We start from the raw sequence: 20,393 nt of genomic DNA, 5'->3' as shown, positions 1-20,393 counted from the left end.
AGTGTCCAACCTTGGCCCCTTGAAGCCTGGCGGACTTCAACTCCCAGAATTCCCCAGCCAGCTTTGCTGGCTGGGGAATTCTGGGAGTTGAAGTCCGCCAGGCTTCAAGGGGCCAAGGTTGGACACCCCTGCCTTAGGGCATTTGATGGTATTCGTAAAAACTTGCCTTTTGAAACGGTGCTTGGAATTTTGACACTGATTACCAAAGCCAAAAGAAATGGCAGCGATAATTGACAAGTGGGGGAAGAGATATTGGTTGACTCATTAATTGATCTGCACATCCTTTGGTTCAGTGCAAACAGAAGAACATTCAGGTCATTAAAGGGAGTCTTAAGTGCAGAAGATTCAAATGCTACCGGAGTGCAGTGTAAACTTCAAGGTGAGGGAATAAAACAATACCGGGTGAAAAGTTCAGATGGGAATTGCTAAGTTCCCTCTGCATAAGCATTTGCCTCATATTCAGCACTGTTTGTTGGTGGTATATTTATTTAATGTGGACATAGTAGCAGCTGCAAAGAATACACTTGACATGGGACCACCGCCTGCTCTCGCTCACGTCAATTTTTTTGGCTGTAATTTTAGAACCTCAAATCATAAATTAGTTTTTGACATTTTGCTTAAATTATCCATTTTTTTTTCATGATCTACAGATGGGGAATGTACTAAATAGGGCAGAAAAAGACACATGCAGACAAAGGGACCCAAAGTGGAAGATATTATCAGCAACAGCATACTTAATCAGCATTCTATTTTTATTTTACTCTTCTTTTTTTTCTCCTTAAACCCCAACCCTTCCACCAAGCAGCGAGTTCTGGGCTCTTCCCTGCCAGTTCAGGCTACAGAACTGCTGCTTGTCAAGAAAGTGCTTGGAAGTCATAAGCAGCCCCAGGGCTGAGCAGAGTTCAGTTGTGCTCAGCGTCACGCAGTCGGCATCCCACCGCAGTGATGAGGGCGGCTCCTTTGCCGCTGCCGTCTTCCGAAAGCAGGAATGTCACGTTGCATTTGGGCGCCAGCTCCTCTACCGTTTTGTGCATGACCTTTGAAAAGCTGCAGGAAAGCAGAGAAAGGGATGAAAAGTCCTCCTCTGCCCAACTGAAAATGGCGCCATCACCTAAATATGCCTGGAGGGGATGGGTGGGCGTCACCTAACTTGCAGGGGGCAGGAAGGTTGGCCTCTGCAGGTGCGGTAGGGCATGAGAATTCCTGCCATTTCCAAAGTGTGACCATGTCACTCATGAACAAAAGCAGCAGGGGATCTATTGCAACACAACACACACACACCCTCCATCTTGCTGATTTCAGATCTACTGTTGTAGTTATGCGCAGGTAGGCAGGAATTTTAATTTTATTTGTTTATGTATCACATTTTTACACCACCCATCTTACTTAAGTGACTCTTAGGGGAATGACCAAAATGTGGAGATGTTTTTCCTACATTACGACTAAAATGTGATGGTTGTGCAAAAGAACGGCCATGGATATTTTATAGAACAGAGGTCTCCAAACTTGGCAAGTTTAAGACTTGTGGACTTCTACTCCCAGAATTCTCCAGCCAGCATAGAATAGCTGGCTGGAGAATTCTGGGAGTTGAAGTCCACAAGTCTTAAACTTGCCAAGTTTGGAGACCTCTGATGTAGAATAATACCATATACATTTTATACAACAGCCTTCTTCAACCTGTGTTCTCAAGATGTGTTGAGACTGCTTTTCCTAGAACTGCCAACAATGTTGAGGAAGGCTGTTAATACAGAAATGCCTGCTAGCAACTGTCCATGGAAAGCCAGAGGCACAGATTGGCACGTGCTCTCAAGGATGTGGATGGAATAGGCAGGCACTTATTTTCACTCACATAGAAACAAAAATGAACAACCTGTCAGATTACAAACATCCTCTGCCCATCATTTATTACTCAGAAAATAATGCTGGAGGAAGAGAGTATACAGTGGTCACATGTACCATATTTTTGTACTTGGAAAGGAATTTATTATTTTATTTATTAAATTTATTTGCCGCCTATCTCGCCTTGGGGCCAGTCTAGGCAACTTATAATAATAAAAAGGAAGAAAATGGAAGGAATGTAATCAGAAGTAAAATAATACAACCCATAAACAATGAAAAAGGAATACAACAAGAATATCAATATGATGACCAAAAGATGAATGGGTGAAGAGTAAAGAGCAAGGGAGGAGGAGATTATAAATTGTATATATTATATAAAAATTATATATTTATCTTAATTTATAGTATGTATATATAATTTAATTATAATTTATACACACATATGTGTACACTGCACACATGAAGAGTCACCTTGTGGTGAGATGGACACCAAATAAATTTAATAGATAATAAAATAATAATAATAAAAGATGGACAACACGGGAAGAAAAACTAATCTGTGATGGCTTCAATTTAGTGTGCCAACCCTGAACCTCCGGGAAAGAGTCCCATCTTTTCAACTTTTCCATCTTCTGAAAACCACAACACTTACAGTGAACCATCAGAAGAACATCATCCCATGTCTGCATTAACCTACATGATGGTGGTGATAAAGGCACTTGAGACTGAATGACTACATTTCCCACACATGGACTGGCAGGGGGGATGAGATTTAAACCATTCAGAATCCAGCATTTGCTCCTACCCAGATACACTCACACAAAATACTTACTGTGGATGAAGTTTGTATAGTGTGCCATCTACGCCCACGGTTATATCCAGATGCTCCAAGCCTCTGTTCTCCCTTATTTTGTCCACAACAGCAGCCATTCCAGCGCCACACAGCTGAGCTGCCCTCCGCGACACAGCTCCACATACTGTCTTCACAATTATACTGTCATCGCAAGTGCTGTTCAGGCCAAGCTGCTGGAGAATAGTACGGACCTGAAGCAACGCTAACCTATCGCTGTTGAGAAAGAGCATGAAGGGGGCAGAGTCAAGTATGTGAATGACTTTCCAAAGCGAAGCATTTCATTTGAGGGAAAAACTAGCTCAGGGACCACTGCCCCACAGATTTCACATCTGGAGTATCTTTTCAGACAACATGCAGACCCTACCCACTATATCAGTGGTGGCTAACCTTTTTGGGCTCCTGTGCCCAAAATTGTGCGTGCCAGCACCCAGAAGGTAATGCGTGCCCCCCCATGCCCTCTATGCATGCGTGTGCAATCCCTCCCCCCCCCGCACGCCCCCCCCCCGCCCCCTTACCTGCACTACACCTCACAGCTGATTTTTGCCCGGTTTGAGGCCTTTTTCGGCCTCCCAGAGGCTTCAGGAAGGCTTTTCAGGCCGAAAACTAAGCTTGTTTCATCACTTCTGGTATTTCCGGAAAAACAGGAAGTGACGAAGCGGGCCTAGTTTTCGTCCTGAAAAGCCTGCAGAAGCCTTTCTGAAGCCTCTGGGAAGCCAAAAAAGGCCTCAAACCGGCTGAAAATTAGTTGTGAGGCGCGCGCATGCGCAGTGAGGCAAGTTTGCCTGCAACTCGCGTGCTGGCACAAATGGCTCTGCGTGCTACCTGTGGCACGCGTGCCATAGATTCGCCATCATAGCACTATATATTCAGCTAATGTAATGGTGTGCGGGGATGACCTTGGGAGACAGGAGGGAGAACTGCAGACTGGACAGGTAAGGTGTAAAAGGTATCTCTGCCTACAGAAGGAGGGAGAATGCAGGGATGTTTTAAAAAGGCCCCTCCCTGGTTTTCTTAAGGAAAAGGAAAAAGGGGAGAAAAACTTTCCATTTTCTATTAATATAATTCTGTTAATATAATCTTTCAATGGACATAGCTAATGCTCCGGGTTGTGCTTCTGATCTGGACTAACTCACAGGGCTAACAGCTAAGGCCCATTTACCGAAAACATAAATCAGGTTTCATGTAATTCTACACAAGCAAGATGTTTTTATTTGACCAGCATCATTTCAAAATCTGACTCCAATGAAATATCAGTAATAGGCTATGAGAATGTTATCGTGGTGTAAACTTCTTTGAGTCAGAATCCTTTAAAAAAATGATCCACTCTCATGAACATCTGGATCACCATAATGGGACCACCTGCAAAACAGTCTGGCTAGCTTGGTCCAAAGATGGAATGGAATTGTTTCCAAGTTCTCCAGAACATTTTACTCCCGGGACACGCGATTTTACACAAACCTAGTTCTAGATGAACTGAAGTATCACTGTTTTTAGTGGGAATATTACAAATATGATGAATTCTGAACCCAAGCCCACTTCTTTCAATTTTAGCTCTCATCTAATGTTTTTATGTTTCAAAATAAAGTTTTTTTTCCCAAATAAATACCTTTCGTGAGGTAAAATTATAGTCTCCCACCAAACATAAACATCCCTTTTAAGTGCACCCCTTCATTAACTTGCCTGGTTTTTAAAAGGCCTAGTCACAGAAAACAGGAGAGAACTGCCCACTCTCCGAGACAGTATCGTTGAAGAATAAGACACTCTGGAGATGGTCAGCATTACTCCTCAGTTTTTATATTAATATGTTCCTACATTATGCTTGAGATTGGTTGGTGTGGTAATTAAGGCACCAGGCTAGAAACCAAGAGACTGTGAGTTCTAATCCTGCCTTAATAAAGTCAGCTAAGCAGCCTTGGGAATAATCACATTCTCTCAGCCTTTGGAAGGAAACAATGCCACCAGCTTCCAAAAATTCTTGCCAGGAAAACTGTAGGGACTAATCCAGAAAGTCAACATTGGGGTCAACACTGACTCAAAAGAACCTGCCAAAAGAGAGAGAAAACAAACCTGTACTGCTACCAAACTGGTTTTTTTCCCCCTGAGCTGAAGCTGAAGCAAAATACGTTCCTTCTGATACCGGAACATTGGTGTGGCAAAAACCTGTTACCTGTTATATCATAGAACAACACTCCAAGAAAGAAAGTGGATAGTTTCCTTCAAATCCAAATTAACCCCAGATTAACATGGACACTTCTTGCCTCAGCTTGTTTCTTGATTTTGCTCAATTGGGATCTTCCTGTAATTTCTTTCTGGGTACTAAGTAGCCCTGATACTGGTTTGCTTTGGCAAAAATCAGTCAAAAACTCAGCTAGATCAGAGGTGGGGAAACAATCCCTTTATGACATGTGGACTTCAACTCTCAGAATTTGAAGCCATAAAAGGCCATTGTTCCCAACCCCCTAAGCTAGATGATGAGGACAAAGTATTGGTGTGAGTTTGTGAAGAAAATGTTAAATTAGATACCTAAATAACTGCTAATATATTGAGATAATGACAAGCTCCATTCCAGATATATTGTGCGCACTTACCTCTCAATCTGTGAAAGAAACTTGGTTTCAAAAATGCCCCTAGTTTTCAGTGTTTCTGAAATTTGACCTCTGAAAAGGAATCCTCTTTTTGTGAAGTCAATCAAAATATTACGGACAATTTCCCCTAAATACATTCCACTGATCATCTTCTCATACCTACGATCATGGACAGAAATACTAGTTCAGAAACACTGTTAGCCAGAATGACAGAAATTAAGTATTTTTTATAGAGAACAAGATTTCTTTAGGCATAAACTTATAAACATTGAATGACTTAAGGAAACATGGGTCATTCGGCTCGGAACTCAATGGCAACAGTCTGTCCCTAGAAAAACCAAGGAATTTCCTGAAAAGGTAGCACACAAGCTTCTTTTTCCTTTCTTGTAAAAAAAAAAGTTTTTAAAATCTACTGCATTTTTCACAAGCAGATTGAGCAGGAGAATTTTTACACTGCTTCGTTTACATGAAGCAAAAATGTCAAACCAATGCATAGTCAGTAAACTACTGGCAGTCCTTGAGTTTCAACCGCAACCGAGCCCAAAATTTGTTTCTCAGTTAAGTGAGTTTTGCCCCTTTTTACCTTTCTTGCCATTAGTTAAGTGAATCAGTGCAGTGGTTAAGTTAGTAACACAGTTGTTAAGTGAATCAGACTTCTCCATTGACGTTGCTTGTCAGAAGGTCGCAAAATGGGATCCCATAACCCCAGGAACACTGCAACTGTCACAAATATGAGCTAGTTGCCAAGCATCTGAATTCTGATCACATGACCATGGGGATGCTCCAAGGGTCATGTGAAAAATGGCCCCAAGTCACTTTCAGTGTTGTTGTAACTTTGACCCGTCACTAAACAAACTGTTAAGCCCTGATTCAGAAATCCATGTGACCCGAGAAGCCACATCCCTTTCACACCTGTTGATGAATATGACAATCGTTCCATTTCACACATTTCCAATCCCCTCTTATTTTTCCTAAACGGGTAGTTCTCATTTAGCAACCACAACAGGAACCAGCAACTTGAGCATTAAATGAAGTGCTCTGTGAGGGAAACCACGGCCATGCTTAACAATATTACTTCAGCTTTCCTTTGGTTTGCAGACCTGTCAGTGTCTTAGATGCAAGGATACCTTGCGAAGTTACATTTTAATCACTGCCATAACTGCAAATGGTCACCAAATGACCAATGAATTGGCAAAGTACAGGCCAAAGGAAGGGAGGAAAGAGAGAAAGCATGCTTTTCTCCTGATATTTTTTGGGAGTGGGGGGCCTTGATAACAATTTGTTGTAGCTATTCTTCCGCATTTATCAGGAATCAAAACCTGTTATTTCCCGGACCAACAGCTGTTATTTCTCATTCCACCGTAAAGAATCCTGAGCATGCTCAGTCTCCATTGCTGACTTTGGAAAGTCCTAGCCCATCTCAATTGAAGGATGGTTGTTACCCATCTTTCATAGTGGTGGATAAAAATATTTCTGACTTCACATTGGATGTTTGTCTTCTTTTTAAAAAAAAAAAAATTTTTTAACGACAAGCATAAACAAACACAAACATAAACACAAAACATAAAACCTTCTTTCCATGGATGTTTGTCTTCTTGATGTTATCATCAGGATCTTGTAAAAGAAACCACAATAACTGTACTGACACACACATCTACATTCTGACTGTAAGTGTTCAGTCTCTGGCTGAGTTGTACACCCTTCTGTTCTCCAACAGTACTGCACACAACTCAAAAGAAAGCCACACAACTTCACATTTCTCATCAGGACCTACCTTTGCTTGCCACTATTTAACGAAAACTCATCCACAGCTTTGTCATAGATCGTCCTGATGTCATCTAGGCATCCGTTGTCCCCAAAGGCACCCCATTCCATGTTCACACACATCCTGCCCTGGTCTCCTTCCACCATTTCAATATTTCTGGCTTCCTCCATGTAGCAGGCATTGCTCCCAGTTCCTGGCATTAGGAAATACACAAGCCTTTCATTGCCTTTTAACTGAAATTACAATCCCGAATGTGGTCTTAAGTAAAAAAAAACTACCATTCTCTCTCATATACAGTGCATGACCCTCTCTCTTATTATATAGCACACATACTTGCCTTCCAACACAAAACGACAAAAACATAATTGAATGGAATTCAGTGTGGTCAAGAGAAAGGGTAGCAGCAATTGGAAAGGGAAATAGAAAGCAAGGAATATAATTGGATAGAAAGGTGAAGAGAAGAGGGAAATGCTTTGGTTTGATGAGAAACCAAGTCAAACAGCGTCTCCCCAGCATAGCTGAATGTGGTCCTTGTGAAGATCTACTCTTATCTGCCTTCTGAAATCACAGGTTGGGGTGGGGTGGGGGATCCCACTTTCCAGGGGAATTTATTAAGGACTGGAAAGCATATAATTGCTTCTAGAAAAGCTTCTGGTTTGAGAAATGTAAACGTCAGATCAATCTACAGTAGAAAGTAAAGTAGAATTATTAAAATGAAAAGGAAGGTTTGGCATGGTTGAAAACACAATCTGTTTTTTTAAGTACCACTAAGCTCCTCACAGCAAAATATTAAAGCAGGCCTCAAACATACCCACAATGAGTCCTATTTCACAATTTGGATCTTCGTAGGCACAAGTCATCATAGTTCCAACTGTATCATTCACTACAGCCACAACATCCAGTTCAAATTCCTTGAAAGAGACAACATTATAACACCATTATTTTATTTGCAAAAATTAAAAAAGACAGCCCAGCATTTATTATCTATTCTCTGCTTTTTGCCACTTCCTTATGACTACATCTAGCTTTTATCTTTTAATACCCTTCAATGAATACTTCTGTTTATACTGTTTTGAAAAAGCAATATATTCTAAAATGTTAGGAATAATAGGAAGCTCCCTTACATAATTTTTGGGTACACCAGATATGTATTAAATCACCATCAAAGGCCAGTACTCCACCAAGGGCTGGCAACAGATGTTAAAATCTGCCTTAGTTTCACCAGCATTTTTTTTTTTGCATATTCTTCACTTTATAGACAAGTATGCACTATATTCTAAGCTAAGCAATGTAGAGAATGTGATGATACATCAGTGATTCAACCAACAATATATTAATTTTAAAATGATCACAATCTTTCAATCTTGAACCAAAAACAGACGTATAACTCACCTCTCTTCTTTTAATTCCATCTCTTAGCAAATTAACAACATCCTCTCCTTCGCAGTCAGTAGCCTTAAAACCTTTGGTCCAATTCAAAAGGATACCCTGAAAAACAAAGTAAGTAAAGTCCACATCTGATCCTAAACATGTGTTATTAGAACAAACCAGAAATAGCCACCAAAAGTAATACTGGACCTAAACAACTAATGAACACTTATGACAGCCATTTATTATTGCGTGCCCAATACAGATTGGGATTACAACTTCCAAAATGTCTTTGACCCCGTAGTTCCAACTGATCTGGTTGGCATTAGATTGGGGAAAGATGGCATTAAGACATCCATGACATCCATACCACACCTGTGGAATGTTAGACTAAGCAACTTGGGGTTAGAAGGGGACAATAACCTACATTTCCTCAGCTAAATCTCATTAAAGATTATTTACTCTTCAATGTTAACTATGCTAAATCTGCCATCCAGAAAAGCCAAGTGAAACAAGAAGAAGCAAAGGCTGAAGTGATATGATACTTTCTTCTCTCAAATTCAGCATCTTTTAAGATGTATGGACTCCAACTCCCAGAATTCCTCAGCCATACATCCTAAAGGTGCTCAGGTTAAAATCACAGCTCTGCGTTATAAATCAGCAATGTAAATTGATAGTAACCATTATTCCTGGAAGTATCTATTTCGATTTCCACTTCAGGATCACTGTCAAAGCACAGCCTACAGCCATACACAGACAGAAATTAACCTGGGGACAGGTTTTTGATCCCTGCAATGAACATAGCATCAATGCCACCTGCAAGAAGTCCCAGGTTGACATTTGGCATTTTCAGACGAGCTGGGAAATGCTTCCGTTTGAAAGGCCGTCCAGAGAAGCTACCACTTCAAGGCCAGGCAATACTAAGCAATACGGATCGAATGATCGGAATTCAAAATGAAGAACTTCTCTGCTAGGCCTGAAACAGAGAAACCCATGTAGAGGTTCTCGACTTATGACCACAATTGGGACCAGAATTTCCACTGCTAAGCAAGGCAGGTACTGAGTGAGTTGCAGTTGATTTTATAACCTTTTTTTTGCCACGGTTAAATGCATGTTAAATGCATCACTGCAACCATTAAGCCAATCCATAGGGTTCTTAAATGAATCCTACTTTCCACCATTGACCTCGCTTGCCGGAAGTCGACTGGGAAAGTCACGTGACCCTGGGATGCTGCAATCATCGTAAACGCAAGGACCAGTTAACAAGTGCTGGGATTTTGATCACACGACCACAGGGATGCTGCAGCCGTTGTAAGTGCAAGGACCAATTATAAGTCATTTTTCTCAGTGCCACTTTGAAGCATCATTAAACAAACTGTTGTACGTCAAGGACTACCGTATTTTTCGCACTGTAAGACGCACCTGACCACAAGACACACCTGGGTTTAGAGGAAGAAAATGGGCAATGACAAAAGACAGAAGAGGCAGGGCTCAGCACTGTAGAAGGACCCTGCCGCCACGGCCTATTTGTTGTGGCCCGACAGCAGCCAGCGGAGCTGACAGCAGATTAGGACAGGGAGGAGGTTGGGGAGGAGCATGGGCCACTCCTGGAGATTGGGAAAGGCTCTGACCGGTGCTCTGCGTCAAAGGCAGAGATGGGGCCAGGGCCGTCTGACAGTTATCAGCTGCCTTCGGAGTCAAACCTCAGTGAGGCAGAAGAACAGCTAGAGCCTGTTCTTAATGTGCACATGCACAGAGTTGCCAGACGAAGGGAACAGCTGAGGAATAAGGGCCCACCTTGGGAATAAAGCCACAGGTGGATGAATGGCCCCTCCCCTAGAGTATAAAAGAGGAGCGAAAGGGGAGTGGGGCTTTGCAGGGAACAATTAGTTCATTCCGACATGCTTGCCAAGTATTTCCAGTGACTGAAAGATTGCCAGTGGTGTCTCTCCAAGCCTGATGAAGGTTTGTAATTGGGAACTATCATGAAAGACTGTTGGTCGGGACTTTGTTGGAGAGGAAATTCATTGCAAATCAAATAAAAGGGGTTTATTGGGACGAGGACTCAGCTTCCTGCTGTTGGGGGGAAGCCCAGGTCCATAAGACGCACAGACATTTCCACCCATGTTTGGTACCTGTGGACAAGAACTCCCACCCAGGTTTTCTTCCCAAGGTTTAAGCTTCTCTTGCTCCAAGCCCGTGTTTGTGGTTCAGCCAGCAACAGTAGGATTTCGCACCATCTTCATCTATATTGCTTTTCCATTCATAAAATGCCAAAGGAAACAGATCCCCAGTAGCAGGTGATGAAAACTGACGTTTGTGAACAACAAGAGCCACTTACACAATCTAGGCTGTTCTGTTTGCAGGGAAAAGAAAAGGTGAAGCCCAGCGGAAGGCAAGCTCCTTTTATTCCCATGTAATCCAAGAAGTCCGAAATGCAGGTGACAATGTGATCGAACAGCTAAAAAGAGAAGGAAATTCCTGTCGTGAAATAATTGGTTCTTGTTTTCAAAATTGCATTTAACAAATAGTAGCATTACTTATTCTCTTCCCGTACTGCTCACCTCTTCTCCCGTCCCCTGCATAACCTCTACAGGGATTGAATATATTTTATTGTGCATTTCCACCATCCTTCTTTTACCACTTCGGATCTTCACCAGCAAAACACGGAAGTTTGTCCCACCAAGATCCAGAGCCAGGAAGTCTCCATTCTCTGCAAACGAAGGAGTTTTAAACATTAGGAATAAAGCCCTTAAATTCTGTTGGAGATGGTGATGTGGCCTGCTGGTAAGTATCTCATAAATATCAGGTTGGCCATTGGAGGAAGAAAATACTGTACTACCCCCTTGCCTTTCTCTGTATAAGTCATCTTAAGAATAGATACTGGATTATTAATTAATATTAGTTATTAATACAGATAATTAATATAACAGAATAACAAGAGTTGGAAGGGACCTTGGAGGCGGGAAACCCTATACCACTTCAGACTAATGGTTATCCAATGTCTTCTTAAAAACCTCCAGTGATTGGAGCATCTACAACTTCTGAAGGCAAACTGTGCTACTGGTTAATTGTTCTCACTGTTGGAAAAGTTCTCCTTAGTTCTAGGTTGCTTCTCTCCTTGATTAATTTCCATCCATTGCTTCTTATCCTACCCTCAGGTACTTTGGAAAAGAAGTAGATCTCCTCTTCTTTGTGGCAGCCTCTCAAATACTGAAACACTGCTATCGTAGGAGTGCCTAGTCTTTTTCACTAGACTAGACTATCTATACTATATATAGAGCCATTTTGAAAACTTCACTGGCTTTAAAATAACAAAATCAAACATGGATCTTCCCAAATGGTTAATCAGCCTAAAATGTTTTGAAAATGCAGAAAAGTTGAGGCATATACGTAGTATTTTAATATTAACACCTCACACCAACAAAATTTGGGTTGCCGAGCAATGCTGAATATGACTGAGGTGCATCGGATATGAAGGTTTACCATTAGGTGGCGCTTCAGCTCCAATTACAATTGAAAGGGATACAGAATAGAACACAGAATAACAGAGAAGGGACCTTGGAGCTTTGCTGGCTGGGGAATTCTGGGAGTTGAAGTCCTCCAGGCCTAAAGTTGCCAAGGTTGGAGACCCCTGTTCTAGTCTAACCTCCTACTTTTATAAACCTCCAATGATGGAGCACCCACAACCTCTTGGAAGCACGCCATTCCACTGACTATCCTAGAATTCCCCAGTTAGCCAGCATGCATATTGAAGTAGGTGTATCAATATTCAGAAAATTACAGAATGTGGATTGCCAACCAATAGCAGATCTTTGATTGGTGAGTTCCAGCCTTATTTTTTTTAAAAAAAAAAAACAAATCTTCGTTCTGCAACAATCTGGGGCTCTTTTGATTTTTTTATTTCCATACCTCTAATTCCAGACCACGATCATATACTTGTTGGGATTTGTGGAGGCTGTATTCTGAAATACCTCGTCAGCATCAGATAAACCATCTCCCCTAAAGGTCGTGAGAGAGCTACCTGTCCCGTCAGGGGTGCTGCGGACGAAGGTGGGCAGCATCTTGACCTTGGCGTGGTCATGTGACTTCTTCTTGAGGCCGGCCTCCATCTCAATCCTCATCCGCTTCTTCACCTGAAGCAGCTGTTCGTTGGTGAGCTTGAATTCTGCCAGGGTCTCGGCAATCAACCGGTGCTGCTCCGCTAGCCGATAAGCTACTGCGGTCACGAAGGCCGCCCCCTTCCCGCTGCCACTCTCAGAGAGCAAAAAACGCACATCGGAATCAGGCACTAAGCGTCGCATCGTTTTGTGCAGGCGCCTGGCGTATCTAAAGAACAAGAAGGGGTGAAATCATCTTTCGTTTAATGCACAACACCACCACATTCATAGCTCACAGCGGAGGCCTGGATCACCCTTGTGCCATCTTCAGCAACCCTCCCATCATGCTAACCAGCCTCTCTCCTCGTACAAAGGCATGGAAGCAATTCATACGGTTTCGAGGAGTAACTAAGCCAATTTGGTGTAGTGGTTAAAGTGCCGGCCTAGAAACCGAGAGACTACGAGTTCTAGTCCTGCCCTAGATATGAAAACTGGCTGGGTAACTTTGGCCCAATCACCCTCTCTCAGTCCCACCCACCTGACAGGATGATTATTGTGGGGAAATTAGGAGGAGGGAGCATTGTGCATCCTTTCCACCTTGAGTTACTTATAAAGTAATAAAGGCAAGACAAAAATCTAATGAATAAATAAATAAAAACTACTATTTGAGAACTCCAGGAGATTATCTAGTCCCACAGAACAACAACATAACTTGTACAGAGAAACTGAGGATAAATCAATGGAATTGAGACCCGCCAAAGTCATCTCTGCCTGTTTTGTTCAACTGATTAACATCGCTTTTCCCTCAAGAAAACTGAGAAAACCTTATCTCTAAAATCCCATATGTTGTGAGAAATGCCTCTGCATGAATTATGGAGTAACAGGTACAAGAGAAGGTACGAGCAACTTCTTCAGGGGAAAGAAATCCCTCTGTAGCAAAACAATTAAAAACAATTAGAGTTATCTCCCAAGGGCTGAAAATCGAGATAACTCCTTCAAAATACAATTTTTAAGCATTCAGGCAGAAGGAGTGGAATCAAGGTTTGTTACGAGTTAATAAAAGTGTTCCTTTCCAAAGGTTCAGACCATGAATTTTTTTACAGCTTTCAAAGCAATACATTATGAAGAAAAGATCACCTAAATCAGAGGTCTCCAACCTTGGCAACTTTAAGACTTGTGGGCTTCAACTTCCAGAATTTTCCAGCCAGCTATGCTAGTCATCATCTGCAAAGCCCTGCATGGAACGGGTCCAGATTATTTGAAGAACTGCCTACGTACCATTGTTTTTGCCCAGCGAATACATGCCAGCAGAGTTGGCATGCTCTGGATGCCTTTGATAAAACAGGGCCATCTACTGGAAGCATACCTTCTCTGTTGCACTATGCCTGCCCTTTGGAATGACTTGGGCCTCTTAATATCCATAGGACTCCTACTCTGTTGGCTTTCTAGAAGGCCTTGAAAACCTGGATGTCTCCTGGGCCTTGACTTAAGATGGCTGGAGCCCCCTGCTGAATGCCCTTTGGGTCTCTATTTTTATGTAGATCAACCAGATCCTCTCTTCTTTGGTTTTGTATTGTGATTTTATTGTTTATTATATTGTGTGCTAACCAAATCCAATGTTTGAAGTTGGGTGAGTGCCTAAATAGAATGGATGGATAGATGGGAGGGAGAGTAGACAGATAGACAGACCACACTGTTTTCTTCCAGATATTTTTCAGTTCCTTATTATTACTTAGAACCCTAGGATTTCTTGAACATCTTCCATACAATGGTTAATTAGATCCTGAATAGATAAGAGGGGGGGAAAGCATGGGAAGCCACCTTCCCCATTCCTTCATGCACGTGCACTCATGGAATAATGTCAGGCATGAAGAATCAGGATCGTTCGTAAAGTTGCAGCATAGAAGATTTGTGCAAACTAAGACACAAAAACCTGATCAACTAAGAGTCAGCACTGAATAGGTGCCAGATAAGAATCAACAGAATTCAAAGGAGGCTGGATTTGGATCTCTTGTGGTAACGCAAGGATTGTAAACATTTAAGTTTAGAGTCCCCCAATTCTACCTGCTCTTCTACAAATACTCAGCAAAATATAATAGAAGCCATAGAGTTTTACATGTTACAGAGATGCTTATGGCCCTAAGTGGCAAACAGTTTACAAATATTGTATAAGTAGATATCCCTGTTAGGGTGTAAAGGGTATGGAGCATCCTCATAAATACTTTATTTGTTTAACAAATTTATATATCCACCATCTCATTAAAAAACGACTCTATTAACTGTTTTCAGATTCCAGCCTGCACGTTTCTCTCTATGAAGAATTCTGTTTATTTAGCTAAAGTTCAGAGTATCAGATGCCAGCATGATGTGCTGCAGGGCTGACCTTTGCTAGAGATGGCTCTTAACAGGTGCCAAGATATAATTATGGAAACTGCACAAGATCTTACTGCGGATGCATCTTGTAAAGGGATCCGTCCACTCCCACCGTGGTGCGCAACCGGCCAACTCCTTTATTGTCCCGCAGCTGATTCAGGATAGCACCCAGAGTACTTGCCACCAAGTTCGCGGAGCGGAACGACACAATGGTGCACACATGCTGGACAGCGATGCAGTCTTCGTGGGAGGGTTCAACCCCAAGACGTGTCAGTATGTCTTTGGTTTTATGCAAACCTTCCTTGCTCCTAAAACCAGAAGCGAACACGATATGAGGTTCTAAAATTCATAATTTAATGACACAACAATCTGACAGCAAGTTACTCATTCAAGTTGCAGGAGATGTTGGAAGAATCTGAGAATGGGTTATAACAATCTCTCCCAGAAGGTGCCGTGGGAATTCCATGAGGGAGGGAGGGAGAGGGAGAGAGAGAGGGAGAGGGAGAGGGAGAGGGAGAGAGAGAGAGAGAGATGGGGAGCCCGGATGGACACAACCGGACATTAACTCCTATAAAGGACAATGACCTTCTCAAAGAGTGTTCAGTTCTGCAATACTGTAATGAATTGAAAAGAGGGCATTGATTATGCATTATTATGCAACAAAGCAATCAATCAGGAACATTATTTGTGATGTCTTTCCTTTAAATAAGCTACACAGACAGGAAGAAACTTTTTTAAAAAAATCAAATGTTGAGGCATACATTGAAATTTTATTTCTTCCTTGCTGCAGTGATATATCGCACTATTTTGCTATTAATGGCATTAGTATCAATGTTTATTATTATTTTCTTCAATCCATACATGTCCTCCCCTCCCCTCCCAACACAATTCTGCACAGACTGAAAATTTTCAGATACAATGCAGTAATGTAAATATATACCATGACAGCTATAATATAAAACACAGTGTTTGTGCAAAAAACATAGGGATATGGATGGATGGATGGATGGATGTCAGTAACAATATGAATTAAAAGATGTTACAGTGCCCAAACTGTTGTGGAAGCAAACAGATTTAAAAGACTTAACAAGGAGAAAATACTTCCATAAATGCAAATTCAATGCTTGAATCTGTGGCCTGTTCCTGAAGTTATTGGCAAACAAAATACAACTACTGAGCCATATCTGAGCTTCTAATAATTGGAATATGGCCTACAAATATGATCAACACTTCAGAATTCTAATTATTAGAACAAACAGGTCTAATTCTCAAGCCCCCTGAAACACATTCAAAGGGTAAAGTCAAAAGCAGATTCAGATACAGACTTCACAGATATACATCAATGAGGTTTAACAGTGTGCAATCTGAAAACAATGGCAACTATTCCAGAAAAAAAAATACAAAATAAATATTTACAATTTCTGTAATTTAGAATCTTGCAGGTTCATTAAAATGATAAGCAATTGCTGGCCATCTTCAACCCTTGATTCATCTCGAATGATCTTTGAGTGCTGTAAAATTAACACTGGCTAATATTATAATTTAAATTTTTTAAGCATGGATTAAATGCAAGTTTGATTGTGTTCAATTGACTAATGAAATAAATGGTTATTAAAGTGAATCGTGATTAATATTATCTCATTTATTTCAATGGATCCACTGTACTTACAACTAAGCACAAATCTACAGCACTATTAAGTTAGCCAGTAATTATTCTTAAAACCCACTGATGGATCAAATCCATTTCAAAACCTAGAGGAAGCTTCTAAAGCACTTACTTCTCTATGGCAGAAACATCCTTAGTTTCCAATTTCCCTTTGGTCAAAAGTTCAGGAGTGATTTGCCCCTCAAAAAGGAGACCTTCTTTGGCCATTTTGACAAGGATTAGCCTGACAAGTTCACCCATGTACATTCCACTGACCATCTTCTCAAATCTGAAAAGAGGTTTCACAAAATAAAATGGTGTTCAGTCATTCAAACTAATACACAGAAGTGCATCCTACTCAGAATCTATAAGGTCGCAGTTTTATATATAAAATCTTATTCATGTAAAAAGTTCCATATTTTGGATTGTAAGTATCTTTGGGGGGGTGTATTGTAACTGCAATGTTTGCTAGGCAACCAGTTGAAAATTGAGGGTTACATGTAAACTTTTTTTACACCACAGCAATCTGTTTTCACTTTTTGGGGCGTTATTTCAAACAGCCCAAAGCTTTAGAAATGCATGATGCTGATATCATGACATTATGCTCGAAAATAAGACAATTCCTTTAAGACATTTTGCGTCTTTATTAAGCTTGTCTGAAAACTTACATAATTTTGTTACTTTTCTGCTAGATTACATCACAGGGTTTCAGTGACACTATCTTTGGGGCAAAAGAGTAGGGAAGACTAACAATATGAACACTGAAAGGAATCCCAAGTAATAATTATTGGTTCTGTGCAAATTACAATGGGTGTAAGTAATTAATAAATTAAATGCTGATGGTCTAATGCAGGGCTGTCAAACTCATGTCGTCACGGTGGCATCACATGACATATTCAGACTTTTCCCACCTTCACTAAACCGGATATGGACGTGGTCAGCACGTGACGCATTCAGCCCACGGGCCACGAGTTTGACAGCCCTGGACTAATGCAACTAGCCAAGAAATTGTCCAAAGGTGCCCACAGCTAAGAAACTGAAAGGAACTCTTTTAGATTAGACCAATGTTTTGCAACCTTGATTACTTTACGATGTGTGGACTTCAACTCCCAGAATTCCCTAGCCAACATAGCTGGCCAAGGAATTCTGGGAGTTGAAGTCCACACATGTTAAAAGCTGCCCCTTCTTAAAGAGAAACACAGGATTAGACCATGTAAGATATAATCGCTTCAATTACAGTTGCTTCCCAGGATTAAGGGAACCTCGATCAATCTCTCTGTCAAATTCAGTCCGGATGTCTTCTAATAAACCATCATCTCCAAATGCACCCCATTCCGTGTTGATGCACATGCGGCCTTCATCCCCTTCCACCAGATCAATATGCCTCATTTCCTCCATATAACAGGCATTTGTACCAGTACCTTAAAAGAAGCAAATGGGATCGTGTCATCACAAATGCAAAACCAAAATTCTACTATGAGTGATTCTGAACAAAGAATTAGTACCGATAATTAAGCCAACTTCGCAACGCTGGTCATCAAATCCGCAGGTCATCATTGTCCCAACAGTGTCATTAACCACTGCCATGATGTCCGCATCATAATCCTTTAGAATGAAACAGAGTATTTTCTTATATATCAGACAAAATTAATTATCAATGTTGATCTGGATATTCTAAATGTCAAACCCCATAAACTTTGGCATGCCCAGCATATCATTAGGTCAGGCAACAGATTATGGCTTTGTATTTTTTTCTTATTCTTACACACAAGACAGATTGTCTCCTTGAAATGTAGCCTTATTTTCTTCTCAAAAAAGTCCTTCATCAAAAACTCTCCCATTTGTGACTCAGTCCTAGTTGTAGCCAATTTGGGACCAATAAAAAAAATCTGCTGTGATTTGTAGCTTTGTTAAAAGAACATTCTAACATGAATGTATGTTCAATGCCTTGAGAATAATTCTCGTTCAATGGAGATTATCTATGGACTTGTTTCTACATAAAATGGGTCAGTGGAGTTATCATGCAATAATTTATGTTACTTCAGGGTGGATTGTTTGAGGCAGGGGTGTCCAACCTTGGCCATTTAAAACTTATGGACTTCAATTCCCAGAATTCTGGCTGGGGAATTCTGGGAGTTGAAGTCCACAAGTCTTAAAGTGGTGAAGGTTGGACACCCTGCTTTAAAGCAATGGCAGTTTTGCCTATTTGAATATATTTAACATAGAAATCAGCCCGACAATTATATTGACTCATTGAATAATTTCACTAGGAATAAAAATGCTCTTAAATAAACAAGTGGCACAGTGAGTACAATGCAGTACTGCAGGCTACTTCTGCTAGCTCCCATCTGCCAGCAGTTTGGCAGTTCAAGTCCCACCGGCTCAAGGTTGTCTCAACCTTCCATCCTCCCGAGGTCAGTAAAATGAGGACCCAGATTGTTGGAGGCAAAATAGTGACACTGTAAACTGCTTAGAGAGGGCTGTAAAAGCACTGTGAAGCGGTATATAAGTCTAAGTGCTATTGCTATTTTCCAATGACACTGAGAAACAACAGCAAAAGAGATCTAATTCATCTAACAATGTATGTCTGAAATCAGTCAATACATATATGCTTTATATAGGTAGCCGAAATACATTCTTACCCCACGTTTCTTAATGGCTTTGTTTAAGAGATTCACTACATCAGCTCCTTCAACACCACTTGCTTTGAAACGTTTTGTCCAGGTAATCAGAACACCCTAGAAAAATTAAACTATTACCACACTAGCCAAGACATTCGTGGCCCTTCTTTCCACCAACACATCGCTTATTTTTGAGAGGTGGGCTGGAATAGTTTAAAATAATGGAAAATCTGTTCAAATATCAGTAAATCTACTGCATGTCCACTTACTGATTATATTGTCAGATTCTTCCAGCTAAGAAAGTGTAAAAGTTCAGTAGAAAGCCCTAATTAACAAGGGTCTCCAATCTTGGCAACCTTAAGACTTGTGGACTTCAACTTGTGGAATTCTGGGAGTTGAAGTCCACAAGCCTTAAAGTTGCCAAGTTTGGAGGCCTCTGCCCCAATAAAACCTCAACCATCTTCTGATACATCCAGCAAGCACCTTTTTGAAAATCCTCAAAAGCAAATAAGCAAACTTGGCCATATTTACATAATAAGTGGTTAGTGGCACCAAATCAGGTTCGATTCCTTAACAATCTCAAATTGTTAAGTTTTCCCATCTTTTTCCATTTTGCCATTCTTTATATTTGCTGTGTGTTTAAATTATACAAATGTCAGGGAAATCCCTCTCTCATTTTCCTCATTCTTATACAATTTTATCCTTCATAATTCCCAATTACATACACACATATCCTAGCATCATTTACACCAGTATTTCTCAACTTTGACAACTTGAAGTTGTGTGGACTTCAAGTTCCACTTGGCTAGCATTAAGAATGAACTTAATGATTTTGTAATTGGGTATCTATTTCTTTGGTGTTCACAACTTTTTTCAAATTGTAGATCATACCATTTCACTCCAAATTTGTTGATACAAATCTATTACAACTTTAATTGCCTCTTCTGTAGTTCTAAATAGTTCAGAAGGTACTCAGTGACATATCACATAATACATTAAGAACACCTTTCTAGGATCTCATACAACTGTTGATTCCAAAGGCTGCTTATAAATCATCCTCTATTATAAGCTTAATCCTACTAATCTAAGAAGAACCATGAAATCACCCTGTAAAGCTGTGATAGGCACGCAATAACAGTTATTGGCTTGATACAGAGTTCCCAAGCAATATTAGAAAGCTAAGTCTGTGAGTTCGAGTGAGTGCATCCAATTTATCAAAGCAGTTTCTACCCACGACATAGGTT

At 40.8% G+C, this 20,393-nt stretch overlaps 2 protein-coding genes across 4 annotated transcripts in view; both read right to left on the bottom strand.

The window, feature by feature from the left end:
• The window catches only part of FAM241B (family with sequence similarity 241 member B), a 223,850-nt gene that overhangs the window by 171,049 nt on the left and 32,408 nt on the right, over window positions 1–20,393 (bottom strand). The gene's annotated exons all lie outside the window — the stretch shown is intronic.
• The window catches only part of HK1 (hexokinase 1), a 46,288-nt gene that overhangs the window by 1,531 nt on the left and 24,364 nt on the right, over window positions 1–20,393 (bottom strand). For both annotated transcript variants that reach the window (XM_087964067.1, XM_087964068.1), the window contains exons 5-18: window positions 19,171–19,266; window positions 18,034–18,133; window positions 17,766–17,949; window positions 16,662–16,817; window positions 14,958–15,191; window positions 12,435–12,739; window positions 10,975–11,123; window positions 10,752–10,871; window positions 8,435–8,530; window positions 7,854–7,953; window positions 7,052–7,235; window positions 5,281–5,436; window positions 2,672–2,905; window positions 133–1,047 (exon numbers count right to left, since the gene is read on the bottom strand). In XM_087964067.1, coding sequence (XP_087820193.1) covers window positions 903–1,047; window positions 2,672–2,905; window positions 5,281–5,436; window positions 7,052–7,235; window positions 7,854–7,953; window positions 8,435–8,530; window positions 10,752–10,871; window positions 10,975–11,123; window positions 12,435–12,739; window positions 14,958–15,191; window positions 16,662–16,817; window positions 17,766–17,949; window positions 18,034–18,133; window positions 19,171–19,266 — 2,259 coding nt within the window. In that variant the 3' untranslated portion in view covers window positions 133–902. The remainder of the gene's footprint in view (window positions 1–132; window positions 1,048–2,671; window positions 2,906–5,280; window positions 5,437–7,051; window positions 7,236–7,853; window positions 7,954–8,434; window positions 8,531–10,751; window positions 10,872–10,974; window positions 11,124–12,434; window positions 12,740–14,957; window positions 15,192–16,661; window positions 16,818–17,765; window positions 17,950–18,033; window positions 18,134–19,170; window positions 19,267–20,393) is intronic.

This window comes from Notechis scutatus, chromosome 4 (assembly GCF_049901735.1).
Source record: "Notechis scutatus isolate UNSWTSFEM ecotype Mainland chromosome 4, rNotScu1.2, whole genome shotgun sequence".
NCBI lineage: Eukaryota > Metazoa > Chordata > Lepidosauria > Squamata > Elapidae > Notechis > Notechis scutatus.
Note: the sequence above shows the minus strand (reverse complement) of the source record. Positions and strands in the feature narration are given on the sequence as shown.